Below are 24,378 nucleotides of genomic sequence, written 5' to 3'. Positions count from 1 at the left end.
TATCGTTTTGCTTGCTTTAAAATGACCACCATTCACTGCTCAGCGCGTTAGAATGAGAAGATTAGACATTAATTTGCATTCATTTTGTAAATGATAAGATATGACTGATTACTGATTATCATAGAGACTTCGAAGAGACGTGGTCTAATGAGCAACCATATACTGCAACAACCATTCAGAACACAGAAACACAGACTGCTTCTGTCAAAAAAACCAAATCTCTACGTAATTCTACTCTAAAACAAGTCTTAATCCTGGCCTTAACCCCCCGCTGTTCACCGATTCTAATCTTAGCCAAACTTTTTTATTAAACGGGACTAAACGGATGATAGAGTGCAGATGTGCTCCTGCTTTGTGAATTCAGAGAACAGAGACTGTTGCTACATTGAGAAGGTCCAGCAAGTTTCGAGTCCCCTCATGGAAGCGTTGCTATTCTGAGGAGCCGGATGCTGTGAAATACAGTGCTAGCTCATTATGAATTCACTGCTGCGCAATTGCGCCTCTTTTTCCCTTAAGTGTGAATGGAGCTCTTTCATATGCAGGCATCCAAGCATATTAGACTGTCAAATAGCTCTGTTGCTAAAGGGGTTTGGAAATAACAAACACAACATCCCGCTTCATAATAAAATTAAAGCATATGCTTATACCGATCATGTCCTTCCAGAGGGAGTGTTGGACTCTGCATATAAAGGCCTTACTCTCAGAATACTGTATTTACGTCTGTTGATTGGCAGCTAGTCATTATCATAGACCGTAATCGTTCATAATGGTTTTTGATGTCTTTCAGCGAAGCAGTTTTCACGTAGCTTGTTTTTAGCCGGGACACGGCGCTTTTAAAATGTCAGAGGACACACAATGGGGGCTGAAGTGAATCATGTGATGCTCACCTGTGCACAGAGACACACACACTCTCGCTGCTATTGTGGCGAGCTCTAAAAACCCAGAGAGAGTTTTGACTCCGAGCCTTATCTCATCTGCTTGATGCCGTTTAGAGCTGGTTTTTCCGGCGTCTGTTTGTCTTTTCGTTAATTTGCTAGTTTATTTCATGTATTTTGGGTGTGTGTGTGATTAGGCATGATTGTGTGAGAAACCGGCAAAGATCATAAACAGGATATGATGTATTTGTGTGTGTTTTGTAATGGGACAGTCTTTGGTCTTGTTTCGATGGTTCCCACAGGTTTCAAAATAACAGAGGGATAATAGCTATCTGTCAAAGTCAAAGCCTTAAAGCTTACCATTTTAAGACCCCATTAACGTATTAAACATGGATTAACTAATGTATATCATGGCAATATTTTTTTTTTTTACATGAGCACACACTATGCTCAAGTGGATTAAAGCTTAATTTGATTTCTAATCCTGCTAAATTGAAAAAAGTAAAATGATAATCTACTTTGCTGAGTATTATTTTTTTTTCTAAAAATGTAAAATTAATTAAAAGAAAGGTTTGAATTCCTGTAAAGAACATATTCTATCATAACTACACAATGTGTGTGTGTTTAAATGCTTGTAGTAAAATGGTACTTTTATCTATTATTTAATTTAATACAATGAAATATTTCCCATTATTTGTCTATTAATAATTTATTTTAGTATATTGGCAAAATATGTGGTAACACTTATTTACATAGTAAGTTCCTATTTATTAACATTGCTTAATGCATTATTAACATTAATATTTGTATAAATTAGGTAATAAACCATTCATTGCTATTTCATTACAGTTCAAGTCTATTAAAGAATATTAACAGATAAAATAATGTTTGAAATTAGCATTAAACACATGCTTTAAGCATTTTTTTATTGTTAGTTCAGATTAGGTCAGTTAGTTAAGGTTAGTTAATTAACCAATATTTATAAAGGTTAACAAACAGAACCAATACAGAGCCGTAAATGTGTTTCTGACACAATATAAATGTCATTTATAGACTACATGGAAATATACAGGTGTTCTCTTATTTTAATAAGGTGTTCTTTACAATGAAATCATCGTATTTGGGTGTCCAAAAGTTAGAAAACCCCTGCAAAATTGAAATGTGACTAATACAAAAGTCCAACACTCCTTAGCAGTCTTTTGAAAAAGTTTCATCCGTTCTTTGCTTTCAGAATTTCTCAAAAGAGACAGCGTTAAGTTCTTGTCAAAACACTTAGGATGATTAGTGACTCATGCCTCATTATTACAACAGGAAGACGTAAAACTAGCATCACAGATAAATTAGCTAGAACGGAAATGATAGTTGATGTGGAGCCAGAGGTGTGGTAGAGCAGGGGAACAGTGATTTAGCAGATTTCCGAACTTGACCCTGTGACGAGAAACACTGATACACCCTTCCTGCACGTGTGCGGTTCACTCACCTGTGTGTTTGTGTGCACGCCTGTCTCTGACCTTGCCGCTGGCTTACCCTGTGCTGATGCAGCCTGATCGAGGCAGAGAAACAGGAGACAAAGGTCTGGGGACCGACCGGCGCTGATGTAATGGGTGTGTGTTAGTGTGATTTTTATTTTAGAGAGCGTCACTTCCTAACTTCTCTGTTCTTTTGCCTCATCTCTTCCGCCAGGATGTCCCAGAGCCAAAACACAGACACAGTGAGATGAGAATATCAGTGGCTGCCTAAAGCCACACACAACAGACATTACACAGAGCGTTGTACGAAGACACTCGGTGCATGCTAACATGAATCAGCCTTGTGTATTTATCACAGCCAAATTATATTTATCAGCATCTTATTTTCTCATCAGGTTTGCAGTTATAAGGAACCTGTTGATACCTTGACTGAGGTTTGAGCTGAACATGCTTGTGATGTGTTATAGCAATGGGATAGAATCAAACATATATATATATATGTATATTAGTAACATGAGATATTCTATAATCATAATTTAATATGCATTATATTACAAATTATATTAGTGTTTTATGCTTTCTAACAGAAATCATGACATTAATTGTATAATAAATATTAAATATTCATTGATGTTTATCAGTTAAACATTTTAAAAATGTCATGTCATTACATGTCACACACACACACACACACACACACACACACACACACACACACAAATGGCTGATTTATTTAGATATGAAGCAAGTGACCTGCTTGCAATTGTAATGGGACACTGACTCATAGGCTTGCCGAATTATTCAAAAACTGTGTGCTGTGGTACGCACCATTGTAGGTTTTATATGATTATTACACATTTTTTAAAATAATTTTGTTAATTAATTGCTAATTCATTGTTTTAGCCCACTAGCAAAATTGTTAACACTCAAAAAATTGAGAGATTAGAGACCGAGGGAGAGTTATGTTTTTGATAATGGAGATGGACAGTCTTGGCTTAATGGCTGTTTATGCTGAATTGGAGCTGGATATCCATCTCGGATAGGCTTGGAAGGCTTGTTTTTGTGTGTGTGAGGGTGTCAAACGCTGAACTTGAGTGGTTTGGGTTGTCTCGTAGCGGGGGGCTGAGAGAGGGCTGCAGGGCCTGAGAGGAGACCACTGTAGGTGGACATTTTTGTTTGTGTGTCTGAGAAATTTGCCTTTGTTCTGGTTGTTTATTTAAGGGTGTGGGTGCTGTGAACGTTTCGAGCTTGTTAGGGCACCGAGGGCATGCTGTGTGTGTGTGTGTGTGTGTGTGTGTGAATGTGTTAAGAGGAAAAAGAAAGGGTATGTAGTGCTCGTTGTTATTTTTGAGAGTGCTGTTGTGGAGAGCAGTTGTGGAAAGCTATTACTCATTTGAGCGAGCAAATATGTGTGAGAGAGAGAGAGAGAGCGTGTAACACAAATCACATCTCTGGAAAAATAAAGTGCAAATGTGGTTTAATCTCAGGGCTGTCTTTGTCTCTGAAGTGGCCGTTAAGGATGTGAAATATGTTGTTTACATTACATTGTGTAACGACTGTTAGCTTATTATATGAAACATTTATAAGACGTTTAGCATTAGCTAACACGTACCTGTCATACTGCTGTTTTAAACTGATTCATACTTAGTTTGTAGATTGTGTTCTTATACATTACAGCTTATGCAGTAGAGGTTTTAGGGCAACAAGTAATTGAAAGAAAGCAAAAAGTGCCGCGCAAAAAAAATAGTTGTGCGGAGCAGGAGTTTGGAACAATGAGATTTTACTTTACTGTGCTATACTGCTTTGTATAGTATACAATGTGTGTACTGCCAACTATTTTGTGAAGGTATTTTCAGTGGTTCTTTAGTAGCAGCCAGTGAGCATGAGACTGACAAAATATGTTAAATTAATAATAATGCATCTATGGTTGTATGCAGTTAACCTAAAAAATAAATGCTAATTTGCTCAACCACAAGTTGTTCCAAACCTGTATATATTTCTTTCCTCTAGTGAACACAATCAAAAACGTTATTTTAAAGAAATTGTGCAACCAAACAGTTGATGGTTCTTTTTGACTTGCATTGTCTACCTGGTCTCATGGTATAAACGTCCCCGGATGCACTTTTTAGCGATACACAAAATATGTAACAATAAGTACATATATCACTGCAGTTTCCAAAAGAAATGGACACTAGAGGCAGTAAAAGTTTTTCACAATTCTTTTTCACACAAATGTAGTTTTGATTTAATAAAGCGTAATTTTCGCACAATTACTTGGATTTTCTTTTTTCTTGCAATTATGAGTTTAATCTTTTAATTAAATTTTTTTTTTCTCAAAATTTCATGATACAAACTCGTTCTGACATTTTTCTCAGAGATATGAGATATGAACTCGCAAATGGGAGTTATAAAGTGGCAGTTCTGACTTTTCCTGTCAGAATTGCGTGATGCAATCTCACAACTGCAAGTTATAAAGTCAGCATTGTGTGACATGAAGTCGCATTTGCGAGATTTGAACTCGGAATTCTGACTTTTTTCTTCACAATTATGATTTAAGTCAGAATGAGATCTCTTACAATTCTGGGGGAAAAAACAGTGATATTCACATTTGTTAGGAAAAAGTCTGAATTGTGAGAAAAACGGGGATTCCATACGGAAGTGAGTAAATTATAATAGAATGTTCATCTTTAAAGAGGGAGACCCTATCTACGTAACCAAAACAATTTTTATAGAACACTATTATGAGTGTATACCATTCAGATGATTCTACATTTTTAATTATGGAACTGCTGAATCAACATTTAAATCATTGAACTCATTGAAATCATTGATCATTGAACTACACTTATTTGCAAGAAACATAAATCTCAGTTGCATATTTATATTTGAGATGAACCATTGAGATGAGTGGAAATGCTAATGGATACGGGAATGCTAATTGTGGCAATCACGTCTAGTGACGAAAACTCGAAAGAGCTTTTATCGCTTGAGCTGCCGCAATTGAAGTCAGTTTTTGGGAATATAATTACGAAGCCTAAGCTCTGTTTAGCGCATTTAATTCAAAACGCTTTTCAGTCGCATGAAGCGATTCTTCTTCATCTGGTGTCCGTTTCCCAGTCAGTCATTCAATCACCGAAACAGCACTTTTATCAAGCTCCCTCACTCTCGCCTCTCATGTCCACCGCTCCTCTCCTCTGTGGTGGCCACTTACGAGACGGACGTGACCATACATCCACGCTGCCTTTTAGAGTTTCGTTACCCAGAATGCTGCTCGCTGTGTCATTTGCATGGCGAGGTTTGGACCTCTCACTGGAGAACGAGAGTGTGGCTTTGAATTATTCATTTAGGGTACATGGAGAGGAAGGCGAAAATTGGCGTCCTTTTTTTTTTCTTTCGTCCCTGTCTGTCTTTTTCTACTCGTTGACGCTCTCGTGAATTTGTCGGCTCCCCTTTTAAATCACGTCGTGATGTTGTCGATGCTTGTTCGGGGGTGTTTGAAGCACTCTATTTGTTTTAAGTACTCGTCTGGGGATGACTGGTTCTGTATTTAGTCTGCAGAGAGGCTGCTGCGAATCAATGGTGACATTCTTCTGTTTTCTGGGTTTGCTGTTGTTTTCGGTGTCACCATCTGTTCGCCCCGCTGGACTTTAGAGATGCAGCTATCAGAGGAAAAGCTCAAACCATGAGATCCGGTAGCAAATTTTGGCACGAAAAGCACACCAAAAACAACCGTGATGTACAATTTCACATCTGTACTTCATTAGTGGTGTTTACTACAGAACAAATACTTAACCCTCATGAAAAAGAAGTACACTTCATCATACTTTTATTATTACTGAATTCTTTCGTATAGGGACCAGTTTTCACTCTTAACTAGTTGCTTATTGTCATGCCTATTATTAACTTAAAAGGCTGTATATGAGTACTTATAAAGCACATATTCTGCATGATCGTATTTCTACAGTACACACACATCCGGTAATATTAGATTTTTGGATACACATATTGGTTGCTCATTAGCATGCATACTAGAATATTAGTCATTTATTAGTGCTAATTAAGCATGTATTAATGGCTTATTCTGCAGGACCTAAACTTAACAAATATCTTACTATTAATACTTATTAATAAGCAGCAGATTAAGAATTTAGTTAATTAGTTAATGGTTAACAAGTTTTAACTATTTTAAAGTGTTACCCCATATCCTACCCAATACCTAAACTTAATAACTACCTTACTAACTTTACTACCTTACTACCTAACTAACTATTTTTTTTAAGTTAATTCCTGACACTTAATTGCAAATAAATAAAAAATGTATTATAACAAAAATGTATATTAAATGCAATTATCTGACCTTTTAGAATAGTATTTTGACTCATTCAAATACTAGAGCTTTTGTATAATTTTATAATTACTTGTTTTTGAAATATGGTTAATGTTTATCTTTCTGGCAAACTAAAATATACCTTAATGTCATTTTAATGAAGCTTTTACATAATGTATTAAAATATATTTGTAATTTACATAATTGTAATAGTCATAATTTAGTACATTTGAAATATTGGATGACACAAATACTTTATATGTGCTTTAGTACATTTGTCAGCACAACAATATTTCAATATAATAATTTAATATATGCTTTAAAGCTTTGAAGCTAAATGATCAATGCTAAAAGACTCCACCCTAAATTAGGCTACGTTTTATTTCTACTGCATTTGTGCAGAATTGTTTGCAATCTTGTGTACATGTTGCAATATAAAAATCACTGACATGCATTTCCTTCTTTATTTTCTTTTGTCTAGAAATCGTTTTCTCTGGTGATCGAGGCTCTGGACCACGACAATGAAACATCAGAGGCAGGTATGATGATACGAGCCTGTGTGTGTGTGGGTGACTAAATAAAATAAAATCCATGGATTACATGTGTCCTCACAGAAACGATTTGTAGCAATATAATAGCAGAGAGAAAGAAAGAATGAAAAGAAGGACATGACCAACAACAGACAGCCAATCCGTATTTACCCCTCATGCTGTCTTCTGGGGATTACAAGAGAACACAGTAATGCACGGGGTCAGTCTCCATGACTCTTTCATTTCCTGTGTTGCTTTTTGATTGTTTCTCCTTATAATTGAAGAAAAGCTCCATGACTGAAAATATGTTTCTGGGAGTCGCACACATAATCGCACGCACTGATTATGTTCTCATGCACCGTAATGGCGGACTACTTAATGAGCAAATTACACACGTGTGCATGCTTCAGACAACACTGAGATGCGTTTTAATCACTTGGATATTGGCACTTCATATTCATAAATAACCAAACTTAATTTGTTTCACAAACACGCGGATACATCTGCTTCTCTCATCTCCTCCTTTGGTCTTTCTAATAAACACACCGTCTTTTTCTGTGTGATTTTTCTCTCCGTTTCTCTCTGTTCTCTAAATCTCACTGCCCTCCGGCTCCTGTCATGTCTTTTCATTTACTTTACCTATCCTTTCTCTCGTTCATTGGATTTACAGCTCGTCTCTGGTGAGGCGAGGCTTAGGTGGGCTGATCCGGGAGTCGAAATGACGCGAGTTCGGAATTGTAGAACCGTTTTTTTCCTGCCAACTCTGGATTATAATACAGCCATGCATCTGAGTGCCAGATAGCTTTAACAAGCTTTAACAAAGGCCGTCCTGGCCCATTATGTCCTTGAAAAAGACTTGAGGGAAAAAGTGCCAAGGACACAAGTTGTTCAGTTTCCCATTTATTTCGTCGTCTTCGAGACGTCTTCGGGTCCGTTAAGAATGACGCGAATGACTTTAAATCGCAATTAAATTACAGAATTACAAAAATGATGAAAAATAAAATATTATTAACAGAGTAAACTTGCCAGGAAACAGCAATTTGTATTTTTTATTCATAATAATAAATAATTAAATGGGGTAGGCCTCAAATAAAATTAAAGTGTAATTTCTAGTATGAATTAATGTGGGCAGTTAATGGGTCTTGTAATGGCTGTATTAAAGGTGATATGCACACATCCAAAAATACTGTCAAACAGGTGCATGACCAAAAACAAAAAAAGCAAAAGAATAAGTAAATTAACCAAGTGACTTCATTAAACACAGTGAAATGTGCCAGCGTCTCCTTTTTTGCTTTGCTACTTTTACTGACAGTGTTAAACTTGGCTCAAAACCAAAAAAATAACATCATCTTTTAACATTTGACTGTTCAATGTAATGGAAGCGCAATTTAGTCAGTTCTTTTTTTTTTTGGTCAGTTAAATGCAAATTCCAGTTCAACATCCCGTCGGATCGGACCAATTACCCCGGCTCCGTACAGATATGTTTTTGCATATTGTCAGACCGAATCCCAAAGCGTTTGTAGTTCAGTTTTCATCCCTCTTGATCAGTCATTTCTGGGATCACGCGATGACCCAATGCTTTAATAAAGGACCACAGCATACCAAAGACCTCTTTCATCATCGAACCACCCTCTAAATCCCAAATCACTGATCACAGGATCAAGAACGTGCATTTAATTCCTCTTTTATGGCTTTGATGTATCTCGTGTGATGGTTATCGTACATCCCCGAGTGAGAGATCAGATTCATGTCCATGTAAATTCATGTGCTTTAACATGTCAGTGATAAACTGAGCTCAAGGTTTTCTGCATGAGTGCAGCTCCAGTCATTTACATCTCTAATGGACTGGAGTAGAATGATGTTTAAATGGACCGCAGCTCTAATTACTGACTGCGCTTACACTGCAGTCCATTAACACACTCAATTAAAAGACTGTAATGCCCAGAACTGTCTCTGTGAAACGGCCTGAAGGGCCCAAATGCAGTTTTGGGTCAACACAGGCTGTATTTTGATCGCGTGTGTGGGGTTGCTAGGACAACTTATGTGTTTGAACACCTTCACTCTTCCCCGTTTTCGTTCTTTTGTTTTTAAGCCCAGATGATCTCATCTGTAAGGCAAGTTTTCTTTCTGCAGTGCTTTATGAAAGAGAATGCGCTACGTAACCATTCAAGATGAGGCAGGCTAACCGTCTCTATGGGAAACCTCTTGTATGTCAGAGACAAAAGGGAGAGACAGATGTCTCATCTACCCTCGGTGCACAGCTCACTCGTTGATTACCGCAGAGAATAATTCTCACTAATTAAAAAAGGCAACAAAGTCATATATAAAGAAGTTCATTTTAAATGTAAGTAATAAAAAAAGAAAAGAAAGAAAAACAGCTAGAGTGTATACGCACAAGTATGAAGATTTTTGTACGATGCACAAAGCACATACTGGAATTATTTAACATAAGCCTGTGTATTATTAGCTGTAAAATTGTAACTATTATTTAGACACCAGTGTAACATTGTCATGACAACAGAGTTTGTGAAGTTAAAATTAGATTCAACAATAAAACACACTCACACACATGATATTATATATATATATATATATATATATATATATATATATATATATATATATATATATATATATATATATATATATATATATATATTTTTTTTTTATAACTATTGCAAATAAATGATTTCTATTAATCTGTCACCATATATCATGGCAATACATATTTTATGGTTTCCATAAAATATTACACAGCACAACTGTTTTCAACACTGATGATAATAATAAATATATCTTAAGAAACGGATCAGAATGTCACAATGATTTCTGAAGAAATTTGTGAAACTGAAGACTTGAAATCTAAAATACATAAGTTATTTATTATATATTATTGTAGTATAATGTATTATAATATTACAGTTTTTACTATATTTTTGATTAAATAAATGCCTTTGGTGAGCATAAGAGAATTCTTTCGAAAGCATAAGTAAATCTTTCCGAATGCAAACTTTTAAATAGCGGCGTATGATGTAAGGTTTATAATTTACAGGATGTTTTTTGAGATTTTTAAAACACCTGCGTTCCACATACACTTCCACTATAAGTGCTTTACTGTAACAGAAGTTTTAGCTTGCTTTTAAAAAAAATCATGTCAAATTAAGCTGTTAATTTAATTAACGTATATGAAAAAAATGTATACACAATATATACGCACATACACATTACTCCGTCTGCTGCCCCCTCAGGTAGGGAGGAATTAATAGAACGAGTGCTGCTGTCCTCCATGCTGAACCCAGGCGAGCAGTGGCAGTCCTTCCGGCATCACGGGCGCACGTTCACTCTGGAATACCGCCTGCGCTTCCGCTGCGACACCAATTACTACGGCCCACTGTGCAACAAACTCTGCAGAGCACGGGATGACTTTTTTGGCCATTTCGACTGCGATCCTTCGGGTACTAAGGTGTGTAAGGAGGGCTGGACCGGAGCAGAGTGCAGACAGGGTGAGTGGCTCCAGCACATTGTCTTCCTGTACTCTGGTCTTCAAGATATTCAAACGCAAACCTAACCGATTATACCTAAACCTTTAAGCTCCGCCCACCTCGTTTGCTCACTCTGACAATCTTCACCAAATGTTGAGTGAATTTTAGTAAAACAATGTCAAGAAATGAAACCGATTCATTGCCCTATTTTATTTTTCATTATATGTATATTACTTTTATGTTTTTACAAATGTGCAGTAGGTGTTCTTACGTCTCGCTGTTTTCAAAGCAAAGATGTGTTGTTCTGTGTGAAACGATACTTACTCTGTCCTTATATGACAATTAGACCACATGGTTATTTATTCACATGCTTTTCCAGCATTCCATCGAGGCCAAAATCCGTTTTCCAGCAGAGAACGACTTAAGGGAGAAATGTCTCCCCTGAGACGATCAAGGAAGAGCCCATATTACTAGCATATCCCAAGTCAAAACATTTAGCAAGCACTATGTTAACAATAGTCGAGTAAGAGGAGCGTCACATCATGAGTACGTGTCTTATTCGTACCTGGTCTCATGGCATAAACGTACCTGGGTGCACGTTTTAGAGAGACAAGAAATATGTACCAATAAGTACATATCACGGCAGTAAAACTCTGACACCTTTTTATTGCTTTTCACACTAATTTTCGCTTTCGATTAGAACAATAACACAATAACTTGGAGCATCCTGCTATGACTTATCGCACATATCCAGCTTCATTCGTTCGTTAGCTCACAGACGGCAGAGACGTACTTAAGAGACGACGAGTATCGAATCCCACGTAACTACGGTTCCACAAACAATTCAAATCTGCATAAAAGAAACATATATCAACGAATGCGTTTTTATATCAGTTTTCCATTTCTTAACGCTATCGCTTACGTTTAGGGTTGGATGTGGTGTAGGGCATATTTCTATATAGAGTATTAACTTTTAGCGAAAGTCCACACATATTTATATTCGAAACAATCGCAATATGTAACTGAAGCAATATCTGCCTATTTCAGCGTGATAAAAATGTGCCAGGGTTCACGCAGCCTAGGTCCACTTAGTGGAAGTCTCTCTTTAAAACTGCGTTGAATGTACAGTAAAATGTGTTGCACACAAAGTTAATGAGACCAGGTTTTTTATGTCAGTTATGCATGTTATGAAAATGGTCACTTGTTCACTCTTCACTTCAAGATGTCTTTAGTGAATACTTTTTTGATCATCATATCTGTAATCTGAATCAATCGTCTTTTCTAGCGGTGTGCAAGCAGGGATGTCACTTAGAACACGGCTCCTGCGATCTGCCCGGAGAGTGCAAGTGAGTCACATCACGCCCTCGCCACAAGCGCCGATACGTGCCGTGTTCAGCACCCCTTGCTTTTGTTTGTGTCTTTTTCTCACTTCCTGTCTGCTGTAACTCTCTGTAGATGTCATTATGGCTGGAAGGGTGATCTGTGCGATGAGTGCGAGACGTTTCCTGGGTGTGATCACGGCACTTGCACTGAACCCTGGAAGTGTGTGTGCGACACAAACTGGGGCGGCCTGCTCTGTGACAAAGGTGAGATGACATGTGTGCAAAATATGACTGTTCTTATTACCAGGGACGTCAATCAGTTTTTGATTATTTGTGATTAATCTCATAATTTAATTTTCTATATAACACAATGAATAGCTTTTTAAGGAAAAAATATGTGGATCACACTGTAGCTGTAATATATGCACAAGACAGCTGCAGATTTCTACCTTTTTCTCACACCCTGTTCACGCTGGAAGACACACAGACCAACAGATGTAAGCTCGATGACAGCAGTGACATTTATTTTTAAAAGAAACAGCAAAAACATTGTCTTATAAAATCATTTTATTATATTATGATTGTCTAACTGCGACTGATTGCCAACTAAATATTATTTAAATTAGTGTATTAGTCAGAAATAATTTAATTAGCACCTTTCAAAGGTTTTGTAATATAATTTTATTTTATTTTTTTTTTTTTTAAAAAGAAATCTCTTATGCTCACACAGGCAGCACACTGTAAAAAATGCTTTTCTAGCTTAGGTTTTTTGTCATTTCCAGCAAAATATCCCAATTTTTTTAAAATCAAGGAGGATTTTCTAGACAAGTAAAAATTATTGTATTTTTTTTGAAAAAAAACAAGATTATTTTGCTTACTATACCCCATTGGCAGATTATTTAGCTTTTTCTTCTTGATTTAAGAATCAAGACAAGACCAAACATCTAAAAACTAGAAAAGCATTTTTTATTTTTCAGTGCATTTATTACATCAAAAATATAATACACCTGTAATATTGTGAAATCTTACTATTCAAAAATGATTGATACAATTGAAAATAACTCTAAATAACTATAAAAATAAATTTTATATTTTAACTAATTTCAGGAATCAAAATCTTTAGCAGCCTGATATCCTGATATGCAATAAACATTTCTTATTATGGTCAACGTTGAACAGTTGTTTAAAAGAACAGTATTTGGAACAGACATATTTTTAACATTCTAAATTTAGTAATTTTGACCAATTTAATGCATCCTTGTTAAATAAAAGTACTGAATAATAAATAAAACCATTAGAGAAAAATAATTATGATATTTCAGTATAATCAGTAAGTTATTTGAGACGAGTGGCTAGATAAAAAAAAAAAGTGACTGGAGTAGCTCTGTAACTCATCAGGAATACTAGCTGACAGATGTCAATAAAATAGGAAAACACTTTATTTTAATCAGAAATGTTGTCTGCGTGTCAATCATTTTGTGCAGGATTTCTGACAACGTCTGTCATGTCTTAGCAGGGCAAGGTTTTGGAGGGAGGTTGAAAATGAAACGCTTATGTCATTTTTATCATTTCTTTACACATGCCCAAAAAAGTCATTAATGTTCATTGATTCCAAGACATGCTAAATGCTCTCTGAGTAGACGGCGTTTGTGTAAATAGATCCAGATTAGCTGATATGAACCCACGCGTGGGGTTTCATGAGGGCTTTGTAGAGGTGTAAGCCGATAGTCTTGGGTAAACAGAACGTGAGCCGTGAGGTGGAGGCTCAAACAGGCTTTTGCCATTCAGCGGTTGTGTGAATGGTGCTGTCACACCCACACACACACACACACACACACATGTATACTTAAATACAATACTTGGCCTATGCAGACAGATCGGTCGAGGTCATAAAACTACAGATACTAGCTTGATCTCAGTGGCTTTCACAAACACACATTTCCTCTAAACTCAGATCTCAGGAGCCAGTCTGCAGGCTGCATCATTTTTCCATCACAGCACTGGTTTTAATTTGCGTGTCTATTTGTATGTTGTGGTTATAATTCTTCCAGTTAAGCACGCTTGTGTGTTGTGGGTAAATCTTCAGGAAACAATCTATTTGAGTTTAACTCATCCCTTCAAGCGTGACCTCGTAGGAATTCTCGGTTAGATTTCGTATGATTTATGAAGTAAACTACATTCAAACAAAGTCCGAGACGTCAAACTCAATTTGTGTCTAGACCAAACTGGCATTTCGCGTAACCCCATGAATCGGAGCTTGAAATTATTGTTTAGAAAATCCTTTTCCTACGAGCAGCAGTTCCCAGCGGCGCATGTACATCTTAGGGACGTATGGATGGAAAGAAAGGTGGAAGTGCAGGTCACATGTGTTCTTGTTACAGATGTTGGTATATTGTATTGGTGGCATCGCTTTTTACATAGCTTAGTACTTTTTGAGTCGGTTTAAAATGAATGACTTTTCTTACAAATCATTTAATAATTGTGTTTATGTGTATAGGTGTTTTAATATCATTTGAGGAAGCAAAGAATCCTTCGAATCACGTGGCTTTAACTTGGCCAAAGTTTGTCGGAGGGCTGTTTGTTATTCTTTTTTGTCACAAGGAAAAATTAAATGATGATACATTTGCATTGGTTTTGTCCTCACCACAACTGTTTTTTTTTTACTTCTTAAGTCAACATGAAACAACCCAGTATATTAACATAATGTGACATTTGGTGAAACAGAATATCTAACAAGAAAAAAATGTGTGACGAGACTTGGTTTTATCCATCAGGAGACGACTGGATCATGGAAAATGTTTTTTTATACAAAATGTTGCAGTCACCACTGTACTCTTTTGCTCTCTGTGTCAAACACGAGTTTACTACACTGTTAGGATCGTGATATTTAGTGAAACATTGTGAAAGAAAACAAAAATAACATTTTCATTCAACAATTCAGCACCGTATCACCATTTTAGAGAGGGTCGCTGGATGCTCTTGTGTCAATCGCGTTTTCTGTATAATAACACTTTGATTTTAACAAAAACAGTGCATTTGTGTTGTGCTCCGAAGATGAACTAACCTTTTACTGGTTGGGAAGAACACGGGGATGAATGATAGGGTAGAATAACCCTTTAATAAACTATTTCTCACTGTATAAAATGTTTATATTGACACCAATGCGAGTGAATGCACTTTTCAGAATGGTTGGTTTTGATTTAGCGTTCACTTGATTTCGCCTTTTGAAAGATAATAAATCACCGCAAGAACACCTCTTTCTCTCTCACATCCAGATCTGAATTATTGTGGTAACCATCAGCCGTGCAAGAACGGGGGTACATGTACCAACACCGAACCCAACGAGTACCTGTGCGTGTGCCAGGAGGGTTTCCGCGGCCGCAATTGTGACATCGGTAAGACGACGCTATAAAACACAAACCATAAAATCTGTCGACCCAGGCAGCCTATTACAAGCCCACCTCAAAGATCAAATCTGCAGAACGTTGTTTTCAGACCTCACTCCGAGATGAAGCACGGCAAGTTATCAGCTCTTAGTTCTCGCCGTGCCACCCTGCATGAGTCCCACCAATTATCTCCTCGGTAATGATAATTTTAGTCTGCGTTAACATGTGATCTCTGATGTAGCTCTGTGAGGTGTTGATAAGGGATAAATTAACAGCAAGGCTGCTCTGGAGTGTGGAGAAAGTAAGAAAAAAATGAAAATCGCCGTAAGATGACAAACACATCTTAACAACTGCACTCTTATAGTCGATGTTCAAGTGAGTCATTTCTGCTCCAAACAAATTAGAGCTATACAGTAAGCTGTTTTTGATACAGGTGGAGACGGTACGGGATATAAGATACAGATGCGATGCAGATTATAAGTGTGTATCACTTCCTTTTTATTCCCTAACAGTTGAGCATGCCTGTCTCTCCTCTCCATGTGAGAATGGTGGAACATGTGTTGAAGACCCAACAGGCTTTAGCTGTGTGTGCGCGCCAGGCTGGACGGGACCCTCCTGCGCCTCCGGTAGTTAAGCATATAAACACACACACACACACACGCACACACCTGCACAGACAGCAATCAGCACCAATCAAAGGCAGCTGCTGTATCCTGTACCGCTGCAGCCAATTTTAGTCAGATCCACACTAAAATAATGCTCCTCAACCGGAGCACAAACAATCAGCAATCACACACACGCACATCTAGCATGCACGGGTGATAATGCGTCTCAGAGATCAGGTAGTAGGAGCTCCTAGGTTTGAGGACATTAGTTGACCGTATTAAGGCCAGGGCAGTGTTTTCATGTTCTTGTCAGATTAAGCCTCGCCGTCGTGCTTTTATTATTACACTCAAGTCAACAAGGACAGATACTAATGCCTCACTAGTCTAGTGGTGCGGTTTTTGTTTATGCAAACGCAAACAGACATGTTATCCAAGACACATGAAGGGATGGATGGTCAAATACATGATAGACAAAAGGATAAATAGACATACAGGGAGATGATGAACAAGAGGACAGACAGGATGGTGGACACGGAGGCAGTGAAATCACACGAGACCGAGATCATGTTCTTTCCTCTGCAGCAGTGTTGCAGTGTGACTCTAGTCCTTGTGGACGCGGAGCCACGTGTCAGGAGACGCCGCAGGGCTTCCAGTGCGCGTGTCCTCCGTTCTGGACCGGCAGAACCTGCCAGCTCGGTAAGCTCTGAAAACAGCACTCTTCACCTGTCCTGAGCTGTTCGTACATGTCCACACACGCCTTGCGCTCGGCGAAACCTGCCTCTACCTGCCTAAACTTGTCACGCTCTGTTTTTACCCGTCTGTAACACCTGTTCTTCCACGTTAATGCTCGGGGTTCTTGCTCGCGCCTCGCTCTCAGGGTAGTAAAAAGTCAGCAAAAAAAACATGCAGAAATATTCCAGAAACCACGAGACCACCACCGCGTTTGCCATTTTAAAACCACCAAATCACAACAACCGTGTTCGGAGATGGGAAACTCAGCTTTCCGGGGGAAAGTAAACACATCTTGTGTTTATAAATTCCATATCAGCACAAGCCACATTGAAATGATTCGGCAGCATCAGTGCTCCGCCGACCGTTATCCGTTAAACCACATCTGACAATTTCATGCTACAGTGTGCAGTAGATTTAATTGCTGAATGAAGAGGAGCTGTGGTCGCTGATGATGTTGACTGCTGGGAGGGTCTCTCTCACACCCCATTGCCCCGGGGCCCAAATCAGCTGTGGCTCTCTGGAGTGTAGCAGTCTCTCTGAACTGTTGACGCTCTGTGAGATGCAGTCATGTGTCACAGTGACACCTCAGAAAACAGCCGTTAGCGTCAGCACAAAGAGATTTGTCTTTGAGGGCGAGATGTGTGTTTTACAGCGATGGCAACTCTGGGGAGAAGTGATATTTTTAGGAACAATTGAAGCCAGAACATATATATGGCTTAAATAAATCCTGCAAAAATGCGTTAAATTGACAGTAGTGACGGTAAAGACATTTTATTTCTGTTTAACACAGACTCTTCTGAATGTTCTGTTCATCCAAGAATAAATGTATCAATATCATGTATCAACAAAAATGTTTTCCACAACTGATAATACATTTTTCTTGGGCTGCAAGTAGAGCATACAAGTATGATTTCTAAAGGATCATGTGACATTGAAAATTCAGCTTTGCATCACAGGAATAAATGATATTTTAAAATATATGAAAACAGTTGTTTTAAAATGTAATATTTAAAAAATATTACAGTTTACTGCATTTTTATTAGATGCTTTTAAATAGGTCTAAAATACTTCTCAATGTCCTTTTTGTTGCATTGTTTTTGTTTTATACTGAAAATTAGTTCTTTTTACATTATTATTATTATTATTATTATTACTACTACTACTACTACTACTAGTACTAAATTTGGCAAGCAAATTATTATTTTTTTATTTTAGCCACACATTTGGCTAATTAACTATCATTAATTCTAATTATCATGGAATTATTTACTGAACTCCACTATTTGTACCAAACGTCATCGTTTAACCATGGGTCACTCTCATTCCGGCATTCTTTGAGGAAATCAAAAAAAAATTGGATGTTTTGCATCCAATAAAATTCTTCTGAATTGTCACTTTGTGGCTGAGATTTCTTTGACTTCACGAGTAATACGGAGGTCATGCGGAGGGCATGGCAGTGTGGGGTGCACATACCCAGCTCATTAGGTTCTGTTGTGTTCTGCACGTTTTGGCAAATAGAAGGTCATCTGGGCACCGCATTTCAAAAAATTTGCATACTATGCCAATTATACTTATTATGTACTGCAGAAACAGTAGTGTGGTGGTGTGCTAAATATAACCGTGTTTCATCACTGTGTTTCTTTCCTCTTCCTTAGACACTAATGAATGTGAGACTGGCGTGTGCGTCAATGCCCGTTCCTGCCGCAACCTGATTGGAGGATATCTGTGTGACTGCCTCCCCGGTTGGTCGGGACCAAACTGTGACATCAGTGAGTATTTGATGCGTTTTAAATCAAACATGACAGTTCTCCAGCGCTGGTGGGAAACGAACTCATTTGAAGCGTGTTCCTACGGCGGTCTGTTCTCAGTCATCGTAGATTCATACTTTATTCATGAATGTAGTTAGCTAGTCTCTTTCTTCAGCGAAACTTGTGGGTTCCCACTCGGTTGCCTATTGATTTCTTTTTTATAAATATCATCTATTCAACAGGGAACAGTAGCTGCCAGGGCTTGTGTCTGAATGGAGGACACTGTAAGGTAAGTGATCGACCTCAATAAGCTTACTCTGACCTTTTGTCATTTAAAGGGTTAGTTCACCCAAAAATGAAAATTCTGTCATTAATTACTCACCCTCACGTCGTTCCAAACCCGTAAGACCTTTGTTCATCTTCAGGACACAAATTAGACCCTCCACAGACAGCAATACTACTGAAATGTTCCCAGCTCCAGAAACATATCACTCAGAGTCACTGACGTCATATGAACTGTTTTACCAATGCATTTACGACTGTCTACGGAGGGTCAGATGGCTCTTCATCAAAAATATCTGAAGGGAGGTCTTACGGGTTGAGAACGGCATGAGTTAATTTTCATTTCGGGGTGAGCTACCCCTTTAAGCTCTTCTCCTTCAGCACAGCTAACCTGTGTGTGCCACGTACAGGACTCTCAGTGCACGTGTTTGCCGGGTTTTCTCTGGTAAACTGTGCCAGGCCGCAGTGAACGCCTGCGACAGCAACCCCTGTGCGAACGGAGGGCAGTGTACGGAGCGTCAGGGCGGCAGAGGCATGTTCTGCAGCTGCCCGCTGGGATACACCGGCACCTACTGTGAGGTGAGAGCTCGCCGCTGTTCTTCAGCACAGATGAAGCGCTTCTTTCAGCTGAAGATGCTTAACGTTGACGTGAACCGGAAGCTGCAACCGACATCAGTAATTTGTTATATTCTAGATCGAAATGAAATGTGGAACGAGACGCTTGATTTTCTGATGTGTCATATTGATGAAAGAGCGCGGCTGTGAAACGGTTTAGAGAAGAGAAATTTAAATAGAAATTATTGCTCATTTTCTAAATAATAGAAGTATAGTGTAGTTTTAAAGTGAGGTTCTTTGTTATTGCTTTGAAAACAGCAATTAATTTTGTATGTAAAAAAAAATTGTTAAAACTACTCATTTAACCTACACTTTTACTGTCTTGTATGACTTTTTTGGTACGGTCAATTGCAAAAAGCATTACATAAAAATAAAAGTCTGAATAGATTTTCAAACACTAACCATTTTATATATCAACAACCTTAGGCATCATAAAGAAAAATTAGGCATCACAGACTTTCAAGTTGTCCTAAAAACAAATAGAAATAAGGTACACGTTTCCCCATTGATGAGATTTGACAGCTGGAAATAAAAATTGGCTCAAAATATCCAACATTAAAAAAAAATCTGCATGTGCCCATCATACACGATTTTTTGAAGCGATCTATCAACTCCGGCTACCTAAAATTAGCACGCTCAATTGTTTTTTTTTATTTTATATATTTGCATATTAATATTAAAGGCTATTATAATTTTTCCCTTTATTTAGTCATCCGTAGCTACGCCTACAACTTTCCAATATGCAAACACTAACACAGCACGGACATGCAAAGCTTTTGAGTAAATTTGTGACTTGTGTATACTTTCTGAATTAATCGGCGTTAAGCCTGCGTTTACTCTTCAATTCCCAGTCGAATTAAATACAGCTCTTATATTTTAGGCTGTGCTTGATCTTTGTAATCCCAACCCCTGCCCCAAGGGGGTGCCATGCCAGAGCACAGAAGGAGGCTACAAGTGCACCTGTCCTGAGGGTTACTTTGGAAAAGAGTGCCTGAGCCTGAAGGATCCATGCCACGACCCCCACTGCCAAGGTTAGGAGCACAAATATTGAGCACGAAAGAGGAATTGCTCTTCTTTAGCGTGATCTTTCTCCTCCTCTCTTTCCTTCAGGTGCCGTGTCAGACCCAGGTGGAGGCGGGTTTGGTGTGTATATGGTGCTGGTGGGGGTATTTGCCCTGCTTGTGGCAGGCAGCTGCTCCGTGTGCGCATTACTGCTGTCCCGTCTGCACCGCCGCCACCGGACCAAAGCGCAGCTACGCACTTCTGCGCCCGAGGACAACGCCATCAACAACCAGCGGCAGTTCTGCACTCTCATCCGTAACCTCGACCACAGCGTGGCCCTGCTGCCTGCTGCTCAAACAGTGCCCACCTCAGTGCCCACCGTGCCCATGCCAGTGCTCTGCAGTGAGGAGATTGAACTCACACTTCCTCCCTCGCCCGCTCCCTCTCCAGCTCTAAAACCAGCCCACGGGCCCAAGCTGGACATTTGCAACCGCGAACGGGAAAAACTGAACCGTTTCAACTATGCAGAGAACCAGGAACTGGAGGTGTAACCGCACTTTGAACGATGGGAAGGAACCAGGTTTCTTGGGTCGGAGGCTCTGTTATGGTTGATGCATCTCTCAATCAACCTCCGCTTGTGAACCTTGACCTCGGAGCTCTGTGTTATAGAGATCTGAGAGGGGTGAAATTGGGAAAGGAATTTTGGGGCTGGAGAGACTGTGCTGACAGACAGGGTTTAATTTTTTTTTTTTTTTTTTTTTTTACACACTTGCCAATGGTAGAGAATATGTAACATTCATAAAAATTACTTATCAGTCATGATTATATATTTATTTTAATTCAGTTCCATTATTTTTATAGCATTTGTTCAATTTAACTTTTTTTCATGAGATGAAACTGCACTGTTATGAAAATGTAATTAATAAAATGTGTTAGGCTGGACCACAAAACCAGTCACAAATCGCGTGGGTATATTTGTAGCATTAGTCAATAATTCCTTAGATGGGGCAAAATTATAGATTTATCTTTTATGCCAAAAATCATCAAGATACTAAGTCCAGATCATGCTCTGTGAAGACGTTTTGTACATTTCCTACTGTGAATATATCAAAAATTAATTTTTGATTAGTAATATGCATTGCTAAGAACTTCATTTGGACAACTCTAAAGATATTTTCTTAATATTTAGATTTTTTTGCACCCTCAGATTCTATATTTTCAGCCAAATATTATCCTAACAAACCAAACATCAATGACATGCATTTCTAAATCTCAATTCCAACAAATGTACCCCTATTACTGGTTTTGTGCTTCAGGGTAGGGCTGGGCGATATATATAAACAAAGACTTATGCACGCTCTCGGCCTATATTATGAAAATATTTTAACAGACTATTGCAATTTGGAATTTCACTATGTTTCTCCGTTCAGTCAACAGCGGTTGAGTGCATTTATTCACAATCGCAAACAAAACAAGTCTGTGTTCTGTCATGAGATCTCGACTGTAAAGTAACCTTTATTTTTTTGACCGCTAAACTCCAGCTTGTGTTGCCAGATTGGAAAATATCCAAGTATCGAACAAGCTAACAACATTTTAAAACAACCTGGAAATGAGCACAATAGAGAAATAAATTGGCGTACCTGAGTGGCATGGTCCAAACTCCACCTCCGAGTCGCACTTATCAGAATCCTGTGTGTTTCCAGATGTTGAGGGGGGTCCGTTTGCGGTACAAATTCGATGCTGTCATGGAGCTTAAAGCAGCACTGTAACCAAAAGTTACATAGTGCTGCTTCAAAAGCAGGGCATGGTAGATGTAGAATCCACAGCTAGATGAGTTCATTTAGAAGCTCTACTTGAAGTTTCATAAAATACTGAATTATTGTACATTATGGGATTTTTTTTTCATGACCGTACAATCATTTAGACCTCTATATGATGTACATATACGATAATTATCGTACATCTCGCAAAACCGTTTGTAGGTGATTTCAGATTACCGCGGTGGCACTTCCGCAATGAGGAGCAGGCACGTGCACGTGGTTGCCAGATTGCTGACTGGGTGGTTTAAAGTGAGCGCTACCTCACGCCTCATGGATGTAATATCGGACATTCGGCAGGTTATTTCGGGAAAGGAGGATTGAAAATTTTACATCGTCCTCAAAATTATTGCGACATTATCGCTAATATTAGATACATTGCCCAGCCCTTGTTCAGGGTCACATATGGCATCCAAAAATTATGGTCGTTCTTGATTTCTCAAGTCATCATTTAATAAGTAAGTTTAATTTTAAATCGCTATAATAATTGACATCACTATGGATGAGATTATTAAATGTACAATTGAATTGAAAACATTTACTTTATGCCCAATCCATCTTACGCACATTTTGCACTTGGCGAGTGGTAATTTTGGACCCTGTCTGGTTCTAAAAAAATGTATTTGAAAGAACGGCAAGTGTTTTTAAGGCCAGCAATTCCTGGATATTTAAGTGTATTTTATTGTGTTTACACTTGTGCCCTATATATTTGTACACATTTTGTTTGTGCGTGTGTGTGTGTTTGTGAGCGTGTAAGTCCATATGACTGTTTGCCATAAATTTCCACAAAGCCATGCACATTACTGGAACTCCCTGACTTTTTTTTTTACTTGCGTAAAAGCAGTATATTAGTGTCTGTGACTGACGTTTGAAGGAATTATGGCGAAAGATAGCAGTGTCAACTGAAAAAGTGCCAGGCGACATCTTTAAAAATCTCGTTAATTATTGCCTGTCATTTAAGATGTACAAGATGTATGATTTTTTTATAATACTTGGATGTATATAGCGCCGTTGTACATACTTTGTACATATTTTTTTGCCATTTTTGTATTCTTACTCCTTGCAAGATATTGCCATTTTAATTTCCCCGGTTTCACTATTTCCACTCGAGACGGTATTTGCCACAAGATGGATTTGTAATTAAAGTGCATTTATCAACCAAAGCATGTGTTTCTGTGCACGTATGCATTAATGGTATTGTACAGCATTTGGTATATCAGGGGGGGTGTGTGTGTGTGTGTGTGTGTGTGTTTGGTAATCTTGTTCTGTATTACAGACACTTTCTTATTGTCTAATTGCCATTTGGTAAACCGTGTGAAGTCAATAAAAAAAACATTTGGTCACAGAGAATCCAGCTCTTAACAGCAGTTTACCGTGTGTCCATGGTCCTTTCATGCTATCTTTTTTCAATATTATAGCGTTTGAATTATTTTATTTTGTGGGCGGATTTGTATTTCTAAAATATAAACAATATTTCTATTTATAAAATGACTTTACTCAATTCAATTTGCTCAACGATTGGTCTCATAAACCTGTGGCTAACCGTATCGCCATTTTGGAGAGTATCTGTTAGACTACCCTGTTTTTGTTCGAATCAAAAGCAAATAAATGTAGAAGATGAGATTTTATTTGTATAAAAGTAGTATTTTCGTCACATCGTAATGTTCAGATTGAACCGCTGATGGCCCATGGATCATTTTGACGATTTTCGGGGCCTTAATGGTAATAATTACTTGGCAGTCAATGGGACAGTCCCAAGCATCCTGGTTTTCCTCAAATATATTTTAAATGGTGTTTGAACAGATTTCACGGATTTGGAATTACATGGGGGTTTTTGGGGGATACTGTTAGAAAGTGCGGCCGATGTGCATTATTTCAGCGTATAAGGAAAGTGAGTCAGAGGTCAGCGCAGAGTGAGAGTGCCAAACTCGTGGGTATGACAAATGCGAACTTTGACCTCTCGCAGACAGGGAATGGGCGGATATAACCATTGCCTTCCTGTTCCCACCCGTCCGCGAGGAAATGTAGGAAGTTCAGTCCTCTTAAAACACATAAATGAGTGCGCCGTCATCCACACACTGACAGGGATGAAGCAGAGACACCTGCAGCGTCTCAGGATACCCAGCCCTCCCCTGCTTCACCGCATTGTACTCGAGACCAGCAGGGCAGCGTCCGAATGAGTCTTT

General features: G+C 38.3%; 2 protein-coding genes across 3 annotated transcripts in view; both read left to right on the top strand.

Moving 5' to 3' along the window:
• Nucleotides 1-19,302, top strand: part of LOC122362946 (protein jagged-1b-like) — a 38,363-nt gene extending 19,061 nt beyond the window's left edge. Inside the window, exons 3-12 of one of the 2 annotated variants that reach the window (XM_043264754.1) lie at nucleotides 7,153-7,210; nucleotides 10,450-10,704; nucleotides 11,969-12,029; nucleotides 12,139-12,269; nucleotides 15,281-15,400; nucleotides 15,904-16,017; nucleotides 16,582-16,692; nucleotides 18,384-18,497; nucleotides 18,719-18,765; nucleotides 19,169-19,302. In XM_043264754.1, coding sequence (XP_043120689.1) covers nucleotides 7,153-7,210; nucleotides 10,450-10,704; nucleotides 11,969-12,029; nucleotides 12,139-12,269; nucleotides 15,281-15,400; nucleotides 15,904-16,017; nucleotides 16,582-16,692; nucleotides 18,384-18,497; nucleotides 18,719-18,765; nucleotides 19,169-19,207 — 1,050 coding nt within the window. In that variant the 3' untranslated portion in view covers nucleotides 19,208-19,302. Of the gene's footprint in view, nucleotides 1-7,152; nucleotides 7,211-10,449; nucleotides 10,705-11,968; nucleotides 12,030-12,138; nucleotides 12,270-15,280; nucleotides 15,401-15,903; nucleotides 16,018-16,578; nucleotides 16,693-18,383; nucleotides 18,498-18,718; nucleotides 18,766-19,168 lie in introns of both variants that reach the window. The other variant, XM_043264753.1, reaches the window with a different exon arrangement.
• On the top strand, nucleotides 19,206-23,562 carry LOC122362947 (delta-like protein A). Its single transcript, XM_043264755.1, has 3 exons — nucleotides 19,206-19,337; nucleotides 20,254-20,404; nucleotides 20,484-23,562. Exons 1-3 carry the CDS (start codon nucleotides 19,293-19,295, stop codon nucleotides 20,924-20,926), a joined length of 639 nt encoding a protein of 212 aa, XP_043120690.1. The 5' UTR covers nucleotides 19,206-19,292; the 3' UTR covers nucleotides 20,927-23,562.
• Nucleotides 23,563-24,378: the final 816 nt, after the last annotated feature.

Source organism: Puntigrus tetrazona, chromosome 18 (genome assembly GCF_018831695.1).
Source record: "Puntigrus tetrazona isolate hp1 chromosome 18, ASM1883169v1, whole genome shotgun sequence".
In the NCBI taxonomy this organism is placed as follows: Eukaryota; Metazoa; Chordata; class Actinopteri; order Cypriniformes; family Cyprinidae; genus Puntigrus; species Puntigrus tetrazona.
This window is presented reverse-complemented; position numbering and strand designations above follow the sequence as displayed.